General features: G+C 56.6%; 1 protein-coding gene across 1 annotated transcript in view; it reads right to left on the bottom strand.

Moving 5' to 3' along the window:
- CACNG4 (calcium voltage-gated channel auxiliary subunit gamma 4) overlaps nucleotides 1–16,701 on the bottom strand; it is a 57,781-nt gene extending 41,080 nt beyond the window's left edge. The window contains exon 1 of the mRNA XM_006729528.3: nucleotides 16,464–16,701. Coding sequence (XP_006729591.1) covers nucleotides 16,464–16,683 — 220 coding nt within the window. The 5' untranslated portion in view covers nucleotides 16,684–16,701. The remainder of the gene's footprint in view (nucleotides 1–16,463) is intronic.
- Nucleotides 16,702–17,449: the final 748 nt, after the last annotated feature.

Here is a 17,449-nt window from a genome sequence, read left to right as displayed (position 1 = left end):
GAGCCCAGCATCGTGCTCTGTTCTGGTCACGATGCTGTGCCCACCTCTTCCGAGAAGCCTGCCGAGCCAGCCTGGCTCACAGCCAGCAGCTGCTAACGGCGGAGCTGCATCTGTAGGACACATCCTTCTCTCTTGTCATCCAGCCCCCCTCCCCACCAGCAGCACAGCAGCCTGCATTTGGGCCCTTAGGTTCCTAGTGTCATTATGGACAGTTTGGGATATTTGCAGGACACAGAGCCACCCGACCGCCTCTCCTCAGGGCGACTAAGCCTGCTCCTCTTTCTCGACATGCGGCAGGCAGGGGACAGTTTTTTTGCATGGGGCTATAGAAAGAGCTGGAAGCGAGTTTTGGAGGCAGACGCCTGGGTGTACCTGTTGGCCTGTGTCCAGGCGGGTGAGCCTGCCTTAGCATCTCCACCCCCCACAGGGGAAGGGTTGCTCGTGCGGTGCTGTAAGGAGGGGATGCATAGCTGTTATGATGATGAGATACCATATGGAAGGTTCTGGAAATAATACATTTAGTGCCTGATACACAGTGAGTGCTCACTAGATATTCACTCTTATTTAAAGAAAAAAATATTCGTAATTTGGACCCTACGCAAAGAAGTGGGCAGGGGTGTGTGGGATGGATCAGCAGGTGAGGGTGTTGGGGCACAAGGGCGCACCATCAGGCAGGGCGGGCTGGCCTGGGCACCTACCTGCTCGTGGGCAACTCAACAACCCACCTCTGGGAAGTGGGGAGGGTCTCCTGCAGTTCCCCCCCTCCCCACCACCCCCTGCCCAGGGTGCTTTGCACCAACAGGCACCCTACGAAGGCTGGTTGACTGAAAGCCAGAAATGGTCTAGAGAAAACCACCAGGTTTAAAAACAAAACAACCAAAACAGGAAAATTTCCTTCCCGATCCTTCAGAGATGGGAGAACTAAGGGTGGACATAAACACCACTTGCCAGAACATGAAGGGCTTTTAAGGGCGAAGATGAGTGCTTTGTTTTCAGCTTCGGGAAGGACTGAACGAGAAGGAACAAACGTTACCATCAGAGGCCCAGCGATTTTGATGGGCATCAACGAAGAACCCTCCAGTGTAAGACTGGGCATCTCCACCACAGCCGCTGGGCTTGGGACCTCACGTCTGCCTCTGCGTGGCGGCCTGCACGGCTGTCTTCGCTAAGGCCCGCTGAAAGCAGCTCTAATGAGCATCTGGCCACAAGGACCCCTGGGCGTTGACAGCTCAGCATCACCTGGCATCTGAAGGGTCAACTGACTCACTGCCCCGAAGGGCAAAGTGGTGCTGGTCCAGGTCACAGTGGGAACTGCCTTTCCTCCAGTATTCGCCAAGCAAAGCCTTTTTCTAAAGAATTTACACGAACGGAATTGGCAATGGAAAAAAATCCGAGACTGAAGAACCCGTTATTTTAAAGCATTTGAGGATTTTTTTTTTTTTTTTTTTTGGTGCCACAAAGCATGCGTAAACTTGCCACAGGGAGATGAGATTTTTCGGAAAAGAAAAGGAAAAAAAAGGAAAGAAATTTCTGTTCAAACTTCACTGGATTTCCTATTTCGAGAAACGTGGGCCAGTCTGGCTCAGGCAGAAAAATTCCCCCAAAGGAACATTTCATGATGCAGCTTTTATATGAAGTACTTAGTTTTACATATGGGAGAAAAGTGTGTAGGAGCATCTATCTGGGTTTTATTTTCTTTTCATTTACTTTTGTGGTCAGTTTGGGTACTTTGATGGTATGAGACGGATTTCTAGGAATGCAAACCCAGTGTGTAAATTGTGCTTACAGGAAACAATAATTCGCCTGTGGACGGCTCATAGAGGCTTTCATCCAGGAATCAATTTGGTTATAAGTCAGGGGTGGCCTGTAATAAAACACCGACAAAAGGTGACTGGGCGTGATGCCGGGGAGCACGCTCCTGGAGGCATTTAAGAATAAAGAGAACAAATACCGTCAATGCTGAATGAACCTACACACCCATTCATCTGTCTGAGGACTGGAGACAGGCCCTAGTGCTTTTTATTTTGTATTTATTTTATTTTTTTTAAAAAAGGTTTTATTTATTTACTTGAGAGAGAGAGAGATCACAGAGGGAGAGGGAGAGGGAGAAGCAGACTCCTCGCTGAGCAAGGAGCCCGATGCAAGACTCGATCTCAGGACCCTGAGATCGTGACCTGAGCCGAAGGCAGACGCTTAACTGACTGAGCCACCCAGGTGCCCCCCCCGATGCTTTTTAAATTTAAATATCAAGCTTCTATATCCCCCCCACACTAACATAACAGAAAATCTGAAAAAGATAGAAGGAGAGCAAAAAAATCTTGCATGGTTCCCATGACCACCAATTTAACATTTTGGTGGATTTCCTTCCAATTTTTTTTTTCCTGGCCTCATAGAATAATCATAGCCATATTCCTATTTTGTACCAGATGACCTTTAGAGGTTCCACATCTATGGGTTTTTGACTCACTCAATTTGCTACTTAATAGAATTCTCCCCATGTTTAATAAACCTTCTAATAATCACAGACTTAAGATAATACATTTTTATCTAGTAAGTGCCTCAAGAACTTTCAAAAAGTCTGCCTTGAACAGGAAGCAGGAGAGGGTTTGTGTGATTTGAATATGGCACAGAGCAAAGGGAAAGGGGAAGAAATAGGAATATAAGGCAGAAAGCAAGAGAGGGAGGGAGGTGGGGGGGAAGGAAGGAGGGAGGGAAGATTGGGGGGTAGGAATAACAAAACGCATTGGTTTCACAGGACACTCCTGGAAGGAGACCTATGGGTTGGCCGGGTGGGTGTGGTGATGGTGGGACAGTGGGAATTGGCTACAACCCCAACAAGGACCCTTGGGACACAGCCACCCAGTGGGGAGAGGAACTGACCAGAGCAAAGGCGGGGGGACAGGCCAGGGGCCAGCAGGCAACTGCCGGAAAGACTGAACCTCAGGGGCCACAGGCCACAAAGGGCCACCAAGGTGGAAGAAGGGAGACCCCGCACACGGCTAAGCAAACGGGACTCTTCACCCACCAGGCATCTGGCCTTGACTCACATGCAGGAATCCGTGGGCAGAAAGACAACAAAAGCTATTTTTCATGCAAGAGAAGCTGGACATCAGGAAAAATCAGAGCCCCTTTGTATGACATGCCAAATTGCTGAAGCGAGAAAATGTATCGGGCGAGGGCTCAGATGCGAGCCGGGAAGAGCATGCTCGCCCAGGGGAACCCGGCCGTCAATGTGCGCTTGTTATCGGGCTTTTCAGAGCGAGGGCCGGAAGCGAGCGCGGGCTGTCCTCCCCCCACTGCGTGGCAGAGATGAGCTGGTGACATGGCCTTGGCCGGACCGTCCGGCCCCTGGAAGGGAGCCTGCGTGTCCTGAAATGTCCCCGGGCAGTCTTCAGGGATCTCAGTGCTTTCCCTTGCTTGTGGTTTGGGCGGGGGGCCGGGGGCTCGCTGAAGTCTCCCTTCCTCTGAGACCCATCCTCACAGGTGGGACCCCTTCCCACTGTCCCACGTGCAGGGCGTTCTCTGGGTTAGTAAAAGACACTAACTACCAGGCATTGGACCCTTTATTCTTGGCTCGAGCTAAGCACAGACATATCTCATCTCGGCTCCTGTGAGCAAATCTGCACTGTAGGTTGTTGCTAACACCCCATTTTGCAGAGAAAGCAACCGAGGCTCCACAGACACATGGAATGATTGGCCGGCGGCCCCACAGTTAGCGGGAGGCAGAGCCTGGGCTCAGACCCCACTCACCAGGGGATTTGCGCCCTCCTCCCCCACCCCCCCATGCGCTACTTTTCTCCACGAGGCCCCTCATACAGCCGCTGTGTATTGCACGTCTATGGAGAAGCAGATGTGTGTGGAACCCTGTGTGTGTTTTCCTCTTGATCCTCCTGCTGGCCCTATGAGACAGGTCTTGATAGGGCCCCCAGGAGGAGTCCCAGACAGCCAGGTATGCTCTGGAGCTCTCCACGCCCTGCACCATTGTATGTGGCCGCCTTGTCTCCTCTGGGTTCCCCGGAACCAGAGGGTAAGTTCCCCGAGAACTTTCTGTGCCCACCGAGCCCAGCACGAAACCAGGCACTCAGTAGGCACCCCACAAATGCTTCACGGTGACAGAGTTTTAGGTCCTACTGCTCTCCGAGGCAGCCCCTGGCCTTGTGTAGAGCTGGTGGCCATCCCTTGGACAAAAGAGAGAGGTGAGGTCTGCTTCCAGCACCCAGCTCCGCTCCCCACTCCAGCCGCCAATTTCTGCGCAACCTCAGGACCCTCCGGTACCAGCTTCTCCATCCCATTTTTCTCAACAAAGGCTCTTCTCGAGGCAGAAGGATACTCGAGAGAGGCTATGTCATTTACGGGGTCCAGGGCAAAATGGAAATGCAGATCCTCTTATTCAAAAATGATTAAGAATTTAAAGATGGTGACAGCAGAGCACTGAACACACAGACGGGGTCCCAACTGCACAAGTCCCCGGCCTGTGAATATAGCCCTGGTGACAACAGTCGCTTTGAGGCCTTTGCACATGACCTGTTACTGGGGTCTGGATTTTTCTAGGACAGTCCTGATTTTAAATTGTCTGGACCTCTCCCCTGCCCCGCCACCTCCTCAAACAAACCAGGAATGCCAACATTTCAGGATCCCAATAACACCTCCTGTATTACCTCTTATACCCTCAACAACAATAGAAAACCTCTTATCTGCTTTTTATCTAGTTTTAGTTCAGAAAATAGAAATGCCACAGTGCCATTTGACCTGTGGGGGAACCGAAGGCACTGGGGTTCCACATTCACGGCCTGACATGCCATCACAAGGGGGAACTGTTTTCACCCATCCAGCAGATGACTCCCACACCTGTGTCTTTGGGTCTGCCCTGCCTCATCCCTGTAGAGAGGGGTGGTCCCAAACCCTGTGCACTCAGCCCATCCGAAGTCCAGCTGTCCTGTCTCCAGTCCCCCTGGACCACTCCTCCTTGGTTCTGTGTCTTGGGGAATGGCTCTACTGCCTGGGGGTGTCTATCACTGTATCCCATTTTACAGATGAGAAAACTGAGCCTCAGAGCAGCTGGGGAATTTGCCCAAGGTTGCAGGGAATGCAGGGTAGAGCAGGATTCAAATGCACGTCTCTTTGACCAGCCCCCATGCTACTAACCATCGCTTGGACTTGGTTCAGATATCACCTTCCCTGACTCTTTTTCTGGAAACTGAAGCTCCTGGTGGGAGACGTTGGAGAGGTATGTGGGGCCACATCTGCAGGGTTTCGTGGATCAGGGAATGAGCCTGACTTTATCACAAATGGGTTGTGGTCCCATCAAAAGGTGTCAAGCTGGGGAATGATGTCATCTGATTATATTTTTATAAGATCTTCCTGGCTGTGAGTGAGGGGCTGGCATGGGTTGGGGGGGCAGGAGAGAGAGCAGGGACATCAGTCAGGACCCTGCATGGGGCATCGGGGTGAGAGATGACAGAGGCTGGGAGCCAGGTGGGGAGAAGTGGTGGGGAAGCAGCGGGTGTGTTCTGGGGGTGAACCCTAGCAGGGCTCCTGCAGGGAAGTGGCTTTCGTCTGGTCTCTGTGGTGGCCGGCACTGCGCTGGGCGCCAAGCAGACTTGCAGTGTTTGCCGGAGGCTGAGCTAAGCACCGAGTGGGTGGGAGAGGAGTCGCAGCTGATTCTCTTGAGGAGAGACCACACTGGCCAGCAAGAGCACATCTGACATGGGAGGCCACTGCCCGCATGGGGTTCCTTGCCAAGGTGTCAGGGTGATGAGAGGCCAAGCCCACGTGTTTCCATGTGCAGTCCTGTCCCCTCTGCAGTGCCTCTGTGGGAGTGGCCACTGGGCCTCACCAGCACCTTCCCAAGTACCTTCTCACTGCATACTCCCATAACCCTGCGGGGAGGATGGACAGAGGGAGGATGCAGGGAAGAGGGAAGGAGGAGAAAGAAGGGAGGGAAGAGGAGGACGGAAGGAGAGAGGGAGGAAGGAGAAATGAAAGAGGGAAGGAGGGACGGGGAGAGAGGAGGGATGGAGGGAGGAGGGAAAGAGGAGGGATGGAGGGAGGAGGGGAAGAGGAGGATGGAGGGAGAGGGAAGGGATGGAGGGAGAGAGGAGGATGGAAGGAAGGGGATGGAGGGAGAGGGAGAGAGGAGGGTGGAGGGAGGAGGGAGAGAGGAGGGTGGAGGGAGAGGGATGGAGGGAGAGGGATGGAGGGAGGAGGGAGGATGGAGGGATAAAGGGATGAAGGATGGAAGAAGAATGGAGGATGAAGGGAAGGATGGAGGGAAGGACAGGTATCATTTGCCAATTCGCCAAACAAGCAAACCGAGGCTCTAGGAGCAAAAGACGGTTCAGATGGTCAGTGGCAGGGTTGGGATCAGGCCACAGGTCTCCTGAGCCCCGTTCCGATGTTTCCACAGCCCAGCACCCCGTCCTCCTCTATCACAGCCCAGGTCCCGCCACACCGCAGTTCGCAGCGGCAGCCTCAGTACCAGGAGATGGGGTGGGGGCCCTCGGCCTGGGTGGCCGCCGTCACCGCCCTGGGCACTGCCTTGGTGCTAGACCCTATTTCAACTCCTAACTGAGAGCCCTCGGGTTCTGATTTTATGGTTCACAGAAGCCTCTCCGAGCGGTTCTGCCCCTGAGAGGTGATGACACAGCCCCGTGTTCTCCGCTGGCCCAAACATCCCCGCAGAGGCTCAGTGTCTTCCTTCCCCAGACCCTGGGGGCCAGTGAGCTGACCCGGGGCCCCGCTCAAATTGGCTGCAAAGGTGGAGCAACTTTTTTCTTCTGGGAAAATTTCCAAGGTTCCGGAAACATGGAGCCAGGGAGAAGGCAATCCCTCCGCGAATATCTACAAGATGCCACACACCTCGAAGGTTATTTTGCACACAGCCCCTTTGCATGTAAGCGTGAGGTTTATCACGACACCTTCACAGTGATCCCAGGGGCTGTCTCACCATGAAGGGACGGACGTTTAGAGAGGCTGAGTACTTTGTCTGATGAGTGACAGAGCCTGGACTCAAACCCAGGTCCGTGTGACTTCAGTGCCGGGTGTCCGATGCTTCCATGTGGGCTGATGGGGGCTGGAAGAGAGAGCTGGGGTGGGCATCCTGCCCTGCCTCTCTCCCCGGGGTGGGGGGCAGGAGGTAGTGATGGCAGGTGAGCCAGGGAGGCTGACCAGCTTTAGCTAGTGGGTTTTCTCCCAAGCTCTGGAGCTGGGCTTGAGTCAAGAATTTCCCCGTGGCCTTCCCACACTCTCAGAGACAGGGGCAATGGCCAGGGAGGAGGAGGGACACCTAAACAGCACTTGGGAGCACCTCTGCCTCTGTGGGCTTGGTGTGGTAGGAGGCACAGAAGGGTGGATGTCACGACAGGAGGGACCTGGCTTCAGGTCTGTAATCCTCGGAGGTGGGGAAGGGGAGGGATAGGCAGGGGAAGGGTGAGAGCAGCTCCAGTTAAAATCCCAAGCCCTGGGGGCGCCGGGGGCGCTCAGTTGGTTAAGCGTCCGTCTGCCTTCAGTTCCGGTCATGGTCTCGGGGTCCTGGGATCGAGCCCCGCATTGGGTTCCCTGCTCAGCGGGGAGTCTGCTTCTCCCTTTCACTCTCCCTCTGTGCTCTCCCCACTCTCTCTCAAATAAATAAATAAGATCTTTAAAAAAAAAGAAAATCCCAAGCCCTACAAGCCAGTGCACGAGCTCTGCGGCTGGGGCATAAATCCTCCGGGAGCTCAACGGAAGAGCTGGGGTTGGTTTCGTGGGGGAGGTTGGCTTGAAGGATGGTTGGAAGTCGGGGAGAGGGGTGGAAGTGAGGCGATAGATCCTGATGTTTAGGGAGCAAAAACAATCAGAGGACTCTCCTGACCCAGCACCCCAACAGGGCGGCTCCCAGGCCCCACCCTGGCTCCAGGACAGTAGAATCAAGGCCAGGCATGGCTGAGTATGGCATCATAGTCTGCCATCTTTGAGCCAGCAGAGCCTGGCTTCCAGGGGAGTTACTGGAGCTTCCAAAGACCCTAGAGCTTCCCTCACAGGGTCGTCTGGTCCCCAGCCCTGTCCTGACACAGCAGAGAAATCGCAGAGCCCTTGAAATGCAAAGGGGCAAGGCCTACACCTGGGAAGCTCCTGGCATACAGAGGCCAGGGGCACTCCTGAGTCCCCCCAGTGTTGTCCTTCCAAGCATTCCGTTTGGGGAGCACTTACTCTGTAGGTGTGCGCTGGGCACTTTCACATTTGTTGCTTCATTATCTTATTTTCCAGGTATGTGAACAACAACTCAGGGAGGTTAAGGAACCTGCCTCAAGCTGCACAGCTTACCTGGGAAAGCTGGGATTTGAACTGAAAACCTGGCCTCCTGCCTGCAGCCCATGCTGCCTTTTCAACAGAGTCTATTTTTTTTTTTTAGATTTTATTTATTTATTTTTATTTATTCATGAGAGATAGAGAGAGAGAGAGGCAAAGGGAGAAGCAGGCTCCCCGCGGAGCAGGGAGCCCAATGTGGGACTCGATCCCAGGACCCTGGGATCATGACCTGAGCTGAAGGCAGATGCTTAACCGACTGAGCCACCCAGGCGTCCCTCAACAGAGTCTATTTTAATGCGATAGAAGGAGACAGGGAATACATTTGTCCCAGGCCTCTGTATCAGAGACAATCAGGCTTCTCTTGAGCAGTGATCTCCTGCACATGGGGTTCCTCCCATTTGGTCATGCTCCCCTCTCCGTCCCAGCCCCGGGAAGCTCAGAGACAAGCAGTGGACCGTCTCCAGCAACACGGCCAACCTTTGCAGCATGCATTTTGCGGGCTCATCGGACTCAACCATCCTCTTATTTTCCTGCCCTTATTTCTACTTCTGACCCAATGCCTCCTCTACTTTTTTTTTTTTTTTAATCTCGTCCCTTTCTTCCTTTCTCTTTTTTTTGGTTGGAGGAAGAACTAAATAGAGTAAAATCAGGTGATGTCATTTTCACAGCTTTGAAAAGGTTTTCACATAAAGAAATTGTTACGTTAGAAAAGGAATGTCCCTTGTCTGGTACCGTGTCCTGACTCGCAGTTCGGAAGATATGGTCTCATCAGCATCTCCCAGAACGCCATGGGGGTGAAGAGCAAGAATTGCGGGGGGGCTTGGGCATGGCGCTGGGGTTAGAACCAGTGTGTTCTCTTACTGAAGCCGATCCCAGGGACACGCGTCCTTATTGGAGGACCCTGGCTGGTCTGAGTGTGTGTTTGTGGGTTAACTGTGATGGAGCTGATGAGCTGTGGCAGAGAAAGGCCCTGAGGGAGTGAGCTCCCTTCATCTTCCTGTGTTTCCCGGTGCCCACCCGAGGGGAGGCTATGCCCAGGAAGCCCTAACCAGGCAGCCCCCACACCCCCTTCTGCTCCCTGTTACCAATGAGCCGTGTGACCTTGGATGAGTCACTTTGCCTCCCTGGCCTTGAGTTTCCTTTGCCTGCAGAGTGTGAGGCTCAGGCCCCATCAGCAGTTCTCATCCCCAGTGTGGACACACGCTGGGGTGTCACCGGCGGGGGGTGAGCTGGGTCACCTGCGAGTCGTTACTCTTTTTTTTTTTTTTGTGAGTCATTACTCTTAAGAAGGGAATGGAAGTGACCACTTACGCCACCAGTCACCGAAAGCAGACGCCAGGTCCCCCTATCCGTAGAGCTGCTCTCCTCACGTGTTTTCTTGAAGGAACGAGAAGAGAGGGGAGCTCCTTCCAGCTGCCAGGAATCGGGTCCTCCCCTACCCCCCCACCTACATGCTGCTTCCCTTAGAGCAGAGGTTCTCCACAGGGGGCTGATTTTGCCTCCCCACTCCACCCCCCCCAACCATGCCCAGGGGACATCTGGGAGTATTTTTGGTTGTCACAGCTTGGCAGCAGGGGGATGCTCCTGGCTTCTAGTACGCAGAAGCCAGAGATGCCGCTAAACAGCCTACAGCGCCCAAGACAGCCCCAGCCACCAAGAAGAACCCAGCCCCAAATGTCGGTGTCCTGATGTTGACAAACCCTGTCCTGTCGTGATGGGCAGTTGATGATGAATCCAAACACTCGGACCGTGAGGACTTAGGGTGGTCCCCCCGAGTTACCCTCCTCGGTACTTCTCAGCATGACTTCTGGAGGTGGGCACGTTGGGTGGTCGTGCCAAACTTTGGAACCCCCATGGGTACATGCTTGATTTCCTTTCCTGTTCCCGCTCCTTCCTCCGTGTTCCCCACTCGGCCACGGCCCCGCCGTCTCACAGCCGCCGTAGCCCCAGATCCAGGCAGTCACCCTTGACTCCTCACCTCCTCCTGCCTGTCCTTCTCACCACGTCTCACCATCTCTGCTGCCACCTGTTAGCCCCAGGCTTCCAGTCTGGTCTCCTGGTGGCCTCCTCTGCCTTCCAGAGTCTCCACTCTCCATGTGCAGCCGGAGGCTCTTCTAAAATCATAAGTCAGATCACTTTACTCCCCTGGCCCAAACCCCTCAAAGCACTGACCCTGATCCTGACCTCCAAGCCTCTCTGGGACCCCCATGCGGGTGCTGGAGCCCTGCCCAGCCTTTCCTGCCTCAGAGCCTCAGCTTGCCTTTTCCTCTCCTTGGAAGGTCTTCCTCCAGTCCTCCAACAGCTCTTTCCTGTCCTCTTGACTGATGGCAACCCTCCCCAGCCTCTCCCAGCACACCCCTGCTCTGTGTCTGTCCTCACCCTCATCAGGACCTGGAAGTGTCAGCTACCCCATGAGAATGTTGGCTCCGGGAGAGCAGGGACCGAGTCTGTCCCGTCCACCGCTGTGACTAAGAGCCTCACACGTCTGACATAGAGCAGGGGCTCAGTGAATATGTATGGAATGACGAATAAGTGAATGGATGAATGAATGAATGAATGAATGAATGAATGAATAGAAGCAGGCCCGGCAGATCGGTGACTTATAGCCCTTCTGTGTGTGTCTTAGCAGAAAAAAGGTCGAGAGCCACTGAATGAAGTAATCTCAGAGGTTCTTCCAGCTGGAGGAGCCCCCTGCCGCCCAACCCCTCTTGCTGGCCCATGTCACGGCCACATGAACCTGATTCAACCTAGAGGCTGGCGGCAAGGGGCTCTCTGGGGCTTCTATAGCAGAAAGTCAGAAATGGGAGGAATGTTCCAGATCAGCTAGGCCCCTCCCCTCAGGCCCACCAGGCTCTCTTCCACAGCTCTAGTTTGGCTATGCCATTCTTTGCTTCCCTCACCTCTGAGACTCTGGATCTGATGATTCTGCTGCCCTTCTTTGACTATAGCCCGAAAATCTCGAGTCTCCCCATCTGTTCACTGGGGTCGCTGGAGGCCAGGGTCCGTGAGGGATCCACCTCCCTCACCTGGGCAACATCTCTCACACCAGTATACCCAGACTTCATTCACACCATGGCACACAGAGAGATGTGTGTGCCCAGGAGATTTATTTTAAAGATCTGCTGCTTTCCTACTGAGCCTTTCTGAAGCCTCTCACATGGGGGTCCTCCAAAGCCGGCTCTGTGGTGAGGTCCTTAAATCAGACCGCCAGGATCCCCAGCTTCTCCTCACTAAGTCAACCGGGTCCAGTTAAAAGGACCTGGTTTTTTCTTACAAGAAGAGAGAAAGCAGTGAAGAACCAGGGCATTAAGGGAAGGTGGACAGGAGAAGGGACTGCCAGGGCCCCTTCCTGAGTGACTAGAGAGTGAGTACCAGTTAGGGAGCAGGGACAGGAAGGGAGAACAGCCCTCTAACAGACTGAATGCTGATGTCCCCCCGAAATTCATATACATTGACACTCTAACCCCCAGTGGTATTTGGAGGTGGGGCTTTGGAGGCGGTGACTAGGTTTAGATGAGGTCTTGGAGGCGGTGACTCATGAGGAGGTCCTCATGATGGGATTAGTGCCCTTTTAAGGAGAGACCAGAGAGCCTGCACTCTACCTTGTGAGGACACAATGAGAAGGGGCCACCTACAAGCCAGGAGCCAAATCGGCTGGTGCTCGATCTTGGGCTTCCAGCCTCCAGAACTCTAAGAAATAAATGTTGTTTAAGCCACTGGGTCTATCATATTTTGTTACAGCAGCGCAAACTGAATAAGACAACCCCCTTACTTGCCCCTTCTCAAATCTGTGTGGTTCAAATAAAGGACATCCTCTGGCTGGTGGAAAGCCAGGCTAATCTGTCCAGACCGAAGACATTCTCTAATACTCAAGAGCTGTGACCATCTTAAGCCTCATCTTCTACATCTATGAAAGGCAGATAATTAATATTTACCTTGAAGTGTTGTTGACAATGACATGAACTAACATAGTCCTGCACGGAGGTCTTCACTAAGTGATGGCTGTTATTATCAACACCAGAGGGCCAAGGAGAGCCGGCAGGTGAGGTGACTAGCTGGGAACGCCCTGCTGTAGCTGCTGTCCACCCACCTGGGCTTGACTGGACATGCTGCCTGTGAGTTTTTGCAAGAGAAAATGAAAGCAAACACAGACAGGAAAAGTCCCCAGCCCAGTGCCTGGAGTGGAGTGGGTGTGGAAAGGACATTATTTAATTCAGAACATCTCTGAATGGTCCTATGTTGGGAGCATGGTAAGGCAGAACTGCCCAGCACCTGCCCAGAAAGCGTTCCAAGGGTCCTGGAGGAGTAAGCTCCGCCCCCAGGCCTCTGGGCAACTGGGCGGGGCCTGGGCGGGGCCTGGGCGGACTGGAGCCCCTGGGTAGTCCCTGGTGGCTGTCTTCTCTCTCCCCTGGCCCCAGGGTGCAGTACTAATGGTTTCTTTTTCTCTGTGTGCCATGGTGTGAATGAAGTCTGGGTATACGGGTGTGAGGGATGTTGCCCAGGTGAGGGAGGTGGGTCCCTCATGGACCCTGGCCTCCAGCGGCCCCAGCGAATACTCCGGAGCTAACAGTGGGCGTGGGGGCTTTGGCAGGCTGACATAAGCTGCGCCCCTCTGGGCCCACAGTCTCCTCCCCTCCTATGTTTACACGAGGTCTTCTGTTCCCAGCACATAGTACATGCTCCATAATGCTTGCTTACATTCTATACCTTGCCTAATTGCAAAATGCATTAGAGATTGAACAAATGCTGGTTGGTGATACCTGTGATAGGAAAGTCCACAAAGCTTTATGACTTCTTTCCTGTGTCCCCAGCTTTGGGCTGAGTGTCACCAAAGACACAAAGAAAGAATGAGGTGGGCTTGGGAAGGGAGGGAGCAGGAGACTGATGGTGATGGGGATGGGCTAGTCCAGAACGTGGTAGAAGAGAGAGAGAGAGACAGAAACAGAAACAGAGGCAGAAATAGACGAAGAGAAGGGAAGAGAAGAGAAGAGAAGAGAAGAGAAGAGAAGAGGAGGAGCGAGGGGAGAGGGGAGGAGAGGGGAGGGAAGGGGAGGGGAGAGAGAGTATGTTATGCAATTTGGGCATCTCCTGTACATTCTCACTTCTGAATGGCTTCATGCTGCTGTCAGCTCAACCTCAGAGCTAGGCTCCACTGGGTAGTCAAGTACTTGGTTCTATTTTTAATGGCAACCCAGAAGCTGTTTGGGAAAGGGCAGGATGACATGGTGGGAAGAGCTTTGTAGTGAGACAAAGGCTCAAATCTGGCCCAGCAGCCTCCTACCTGGGCGCATCTGGGCAAGTGCCTTACCCTCTCTGAGCCTCCGTACCCTCGGCTGCAGACGGGGGTGCAGACAGCATCCTCTCGGGGCTGCTGTGAGCATGCCATGTGCTAAAATGCACAGGCTCTGAGCGCTTGTCCAATAGAGGGGCTCGGGGTGGGGGGGGGAGCAGAAAGAAGCTGGGGTGATGGCAGCCCTGGCCGGCTGGGGGCGGGCCTGTCCGACTGTAGGGATGCCTTCAGTACATGGAGGGCTGGGCTCTCCGGGCCCCGGCAGCATCATCGATGGGAGACAACCAGGAAACGGAATCACTGTGAGTTGCCAGCAAACCCTTCCGAGTCCCACTGTCACAACCAGTGCTTTGTTAGAGGCCGGCTACAGGATTTCTTCCAGGTTCATCCCAGAGGCTTGATCTTTTCTTTTCTTTTTTTCCCCCATGTCAAGCTTTGGGGGTACTTTGCTAGAGAACAGGTGGAAATCATGCATTTTACACACAAAGCCAACACTGGGGTGACCAGGGCCCCAGGGAAGCTTGGGATGGCTGTGCTGTCCGGGTCCTGGCCTGGACCCTCGCTGGCAGGTGGAGGCATCACCGGGGTCGGGCGACTGTGCTTCTCCGCGGTCTGCCAGCAATTTCCACCCAGGTCCAGGGATGGATGATGCTAGCCACAACAAGGAATCCTGGACCAGCGCTCCCAGCCCTGGGTTGGTCCGAGGATGTTCCAGCCTTTGGATGTGGCCTGGCTCGGCCCTCAGAACCCCTGAGCTCAAGTGGGGGGTGGGGGTGGGGGGATGACAGAGGCAGCTCAGTTCTTACGGTGAAGTCCCCCAGATGGCAGTTCCCCACCCTCCCTCCGCCAGCGGAGCCAGCTGCCCAGATCGGCTTGGGGCTCTCTTGATGAACACCGGGTGCAAATGGCTCCAGGCAGCTGGCTAGATGCTAAGTGCAGCATCAATCCTAATTAGGATGAGGAATTAATAAAGGAGGCATTCGAGCTGCTCTGCAGAGGCCAGGCTCGCCGCTGTGGAGGAGTTAGTTCCGATTTCCACAGGGAAACTGGGAGGCCTGGGCTCCACGTGTGCATGTGGGAGGTGACAGTGGCATGACTTACCGTGCCACGCAGAGCTGTGAGGCAGAACATGGGGGCTCTGCAGCCCCTCTTCTGTGTCTAACTCAGGTGCTGTGGCAGGTAATGACGTGGGTACATTCTCCAGATGAGAAGAGTAGGTGTTCGTGATCTGAGCAATTGCACACCAGAAATGATGTTTTTCAAAAGAAAAGGGGAGGGTGTGATCGTGGGCCCACCGATCCTTCGTGTGGCCGTGTTTCCCAAACTATTGATTGCCCATGCCCGCTCCTCCAAGACTCCACTTAGCCTTGGCGTTAAACTCCAGATTGCAAAGGGCAAGGCAGCCTCGTTTGGGAGAGGGTGTGGGGGGCAGAGGTGGGCAGGATTCCCGCCAGAGCAGGTCTAGGAGGAGGGGAAGGGCGCAAGTTCAACCTGGCGGAGCCGACCCAGCTTTATAAAGCCTTTCTTTTAAGAGGCCTCCAAATGCGGCCAGAAAAAGGGCCATCTCTTTAAGAGCTCCCTACCAACCTCCACCAAGCTCCAACGCCGCTGAACTATTTGCAGGGGCCGTAACTGCAGTAAGGAAGCCTGAGTGTGTGGGAGAACTCCCCGAATGACGGAGGGGAGGAGTTAACACACGGGAAAAGGTTACAGAAAAAGAAAGAGGAAACTCTGTCCAAGGATATCGGAAAGGAACGTTCCGCCAACTTCCCCCCATCCCTCCTCCAATCTGAAAGCCAAGACCAAGCGGCAGGCCCCGTCCACAACCTGGCTGGGACCAGACCGCCCCTCCACAGCCACCTGTTAGTTCCAGTTCCGCAGCAGGGCGGGCGGGAGGCGCTGAAGTCGGGCGCATTGAGCCACTGGAGGCGTCCGGGCGCCTCCCGCAGAGGGAGCGGTCCCCACGGTCCCGGGACACCCAATCCCGGCCCCCAGAGGCGTTCCAACCTTACAACACCCACTACACGGCCTCCTCGCGCATCTGGGGGGGCGCAGCTCCCCGCCCCTCTTGCCCCGACGGGGCGGCCACGCCCCTCCCAGGCAGTTGTCGGTCCGCGGGTCGCCCCTGCGCACTCCGGTGTCCTGCCAAGGTCTCCCGCAGCCTCCCTGTCGAGGGACCGCGACGAACGGCTTGCTCCCCGAGTCGGGGTGGGGGGGGGGAGTCTCGGTGACGCACCCCTCCCTCCCCACCGAGCAGGGAGCAGCGGGCCGGGGCCCCATGGAAGAGTAGGCGGCGGAGCAGGGTCTGGGCGGCGTCAGGCTCCCGCGACCCCGCTCGCCCGGAGCCGCTCGGAGCCCGGCCCCCACCCCCACCCCTCGGCCCCGGCCTGGAGCGAGCGAGGAGCGGCCCCGGCGCTCCCCGCCCCCGGCCGGCCCCGCCCCAGGATGGCCAGTTACCATAGCAATCGCACAGACACCGGTTGCCAAGCAACCCCTCCCCCTCCTCCCTCCCCTCCTCTCCGGTCCGCTCCCCCCAACCCCAGCCTCCTCCCGCCCCCACGCCATCCTCCACCTCCCCCGGGGGCTCCGGCGCGGCCCCTCGGGATCGCTCCGGTCTCGGGCTGCACGCGCGCCCGTGAGTTTCGGTGTGTTTCATTGTGTCTGTGTGCGAGGGGGTGTGCGTGTGCGTGGAGTTTGTGGGCTCGGTGTGAGGGACCCCGAGCTGGTGCACAGCTGGCCGCGAGGGGACCCGCCCGCTCGCTCCGGCTCCTTTGTGTGTCGCGCGAAGCCAGTGCCGCGCCCACCCCCTTCCCGGCCGGCACCCCGGGCAGGGTGTGCGTGTGCGTGTGTGTGGTGCCGGGTGGGTGGGTGCCGGGGCCGGCCGTACCTTCGATGCAGCACACCCGCCACAGCCCCGAGTGGGTGAGGTCGCCGCGGGCGCGGCGGGGCGCGGGCCCGTCGTCCATGGTCAGGTTGGTGCCGTTGCAGATGTGCGCGCTGGAGTAGAGCCAGTAGTCGGTGCCGATGGCGATGGCCATGAGCGAGAAGGCGGCGAAGGCTCCGGCCGTGGTCAGCAGCATCTGCAGCCCGCGGTCGCATCGCACCATGGTGGGCGCCTCATAGTCCGCCGCCCGCCGGCCCGGCCCGCCGCGCCCGCCCGCCCTCCTCCCTCCGCGCGCCGCTCCGGGGGCGCCGGGGCTGGGGGGGCCGAGGGCCGGGGGGCGGCGCCGCGCTGCGCTCTCCGACCCCGCGCCCCGGGCGTGCCTGCGCTCGGGCCCCGCCGGGGCTCGAACTCCGAGGCGCGGCGGCGAGTGAGGGCTGCGCGGGCCGCCGGGCGGGCTGGCGGCGGACGCCGGGGGCTCCTCCCTCTCGGCCCGCCCTCCCGGCTCGGCCCGCGCCTCCGCCCCGCGCCCTCCGCGCCTCCGCCCGCCGCCGCCGCCGCCGCTGCGCCGCGCCCCGGGCCCGCGCGCCCCGCTCCTGTCGGCGCCGCCCCTCGCGCCTCGGCCCCCGCCCGGCTTTGCGCTCCCCTCTCGGCCCCTCTCCCCCGGCCCGGATTTTCTCTTCCGCCGCTCCTCTCCCCTCTCGGCGCTCGCACGCGCTCTCGCCTCCTCTCCCAGGGTTCATTCACATTATTGGAGCGAAGGAAGCCGAGGCTCGGGTTCCCAGGAGGACGGAAGGGGCACCGCGTTGCCTGCCACCTCGCTTACTCAACCCGGGACACCCAGCCTTCCCTTACTGGCCCTGGGGACTCTCTCGGCTGTGGAGTGTGTGTGCGTGCGGGTGGTGGCCCTCCTTTCCCCGCGTACGAATCTGTGCCTTTACCTGGCGATGGGTGGGGTAGGCGCAGTCTGGCAGTGGGAGTGTTCGGGTCAG

The sequence above is a fragment of the Leptonychotes weddellii genome, chromosome 15 (assembly GCF_054177405.1).
Source record: "Leptonychotes weddellii isolate Sample4059 chromosome 15, ASM5417740v2, whole genome shotgun sequence".
Lineage (NCBI taxonomy): Eukaryota > Metazoa > Chordata > Mammalia > Carnivora > Phocidae > Leptonychotes > Leptonychotes weddellii.
This window is presented reverse-complemented; position numbering and strand designations above follow the sequence as displayed.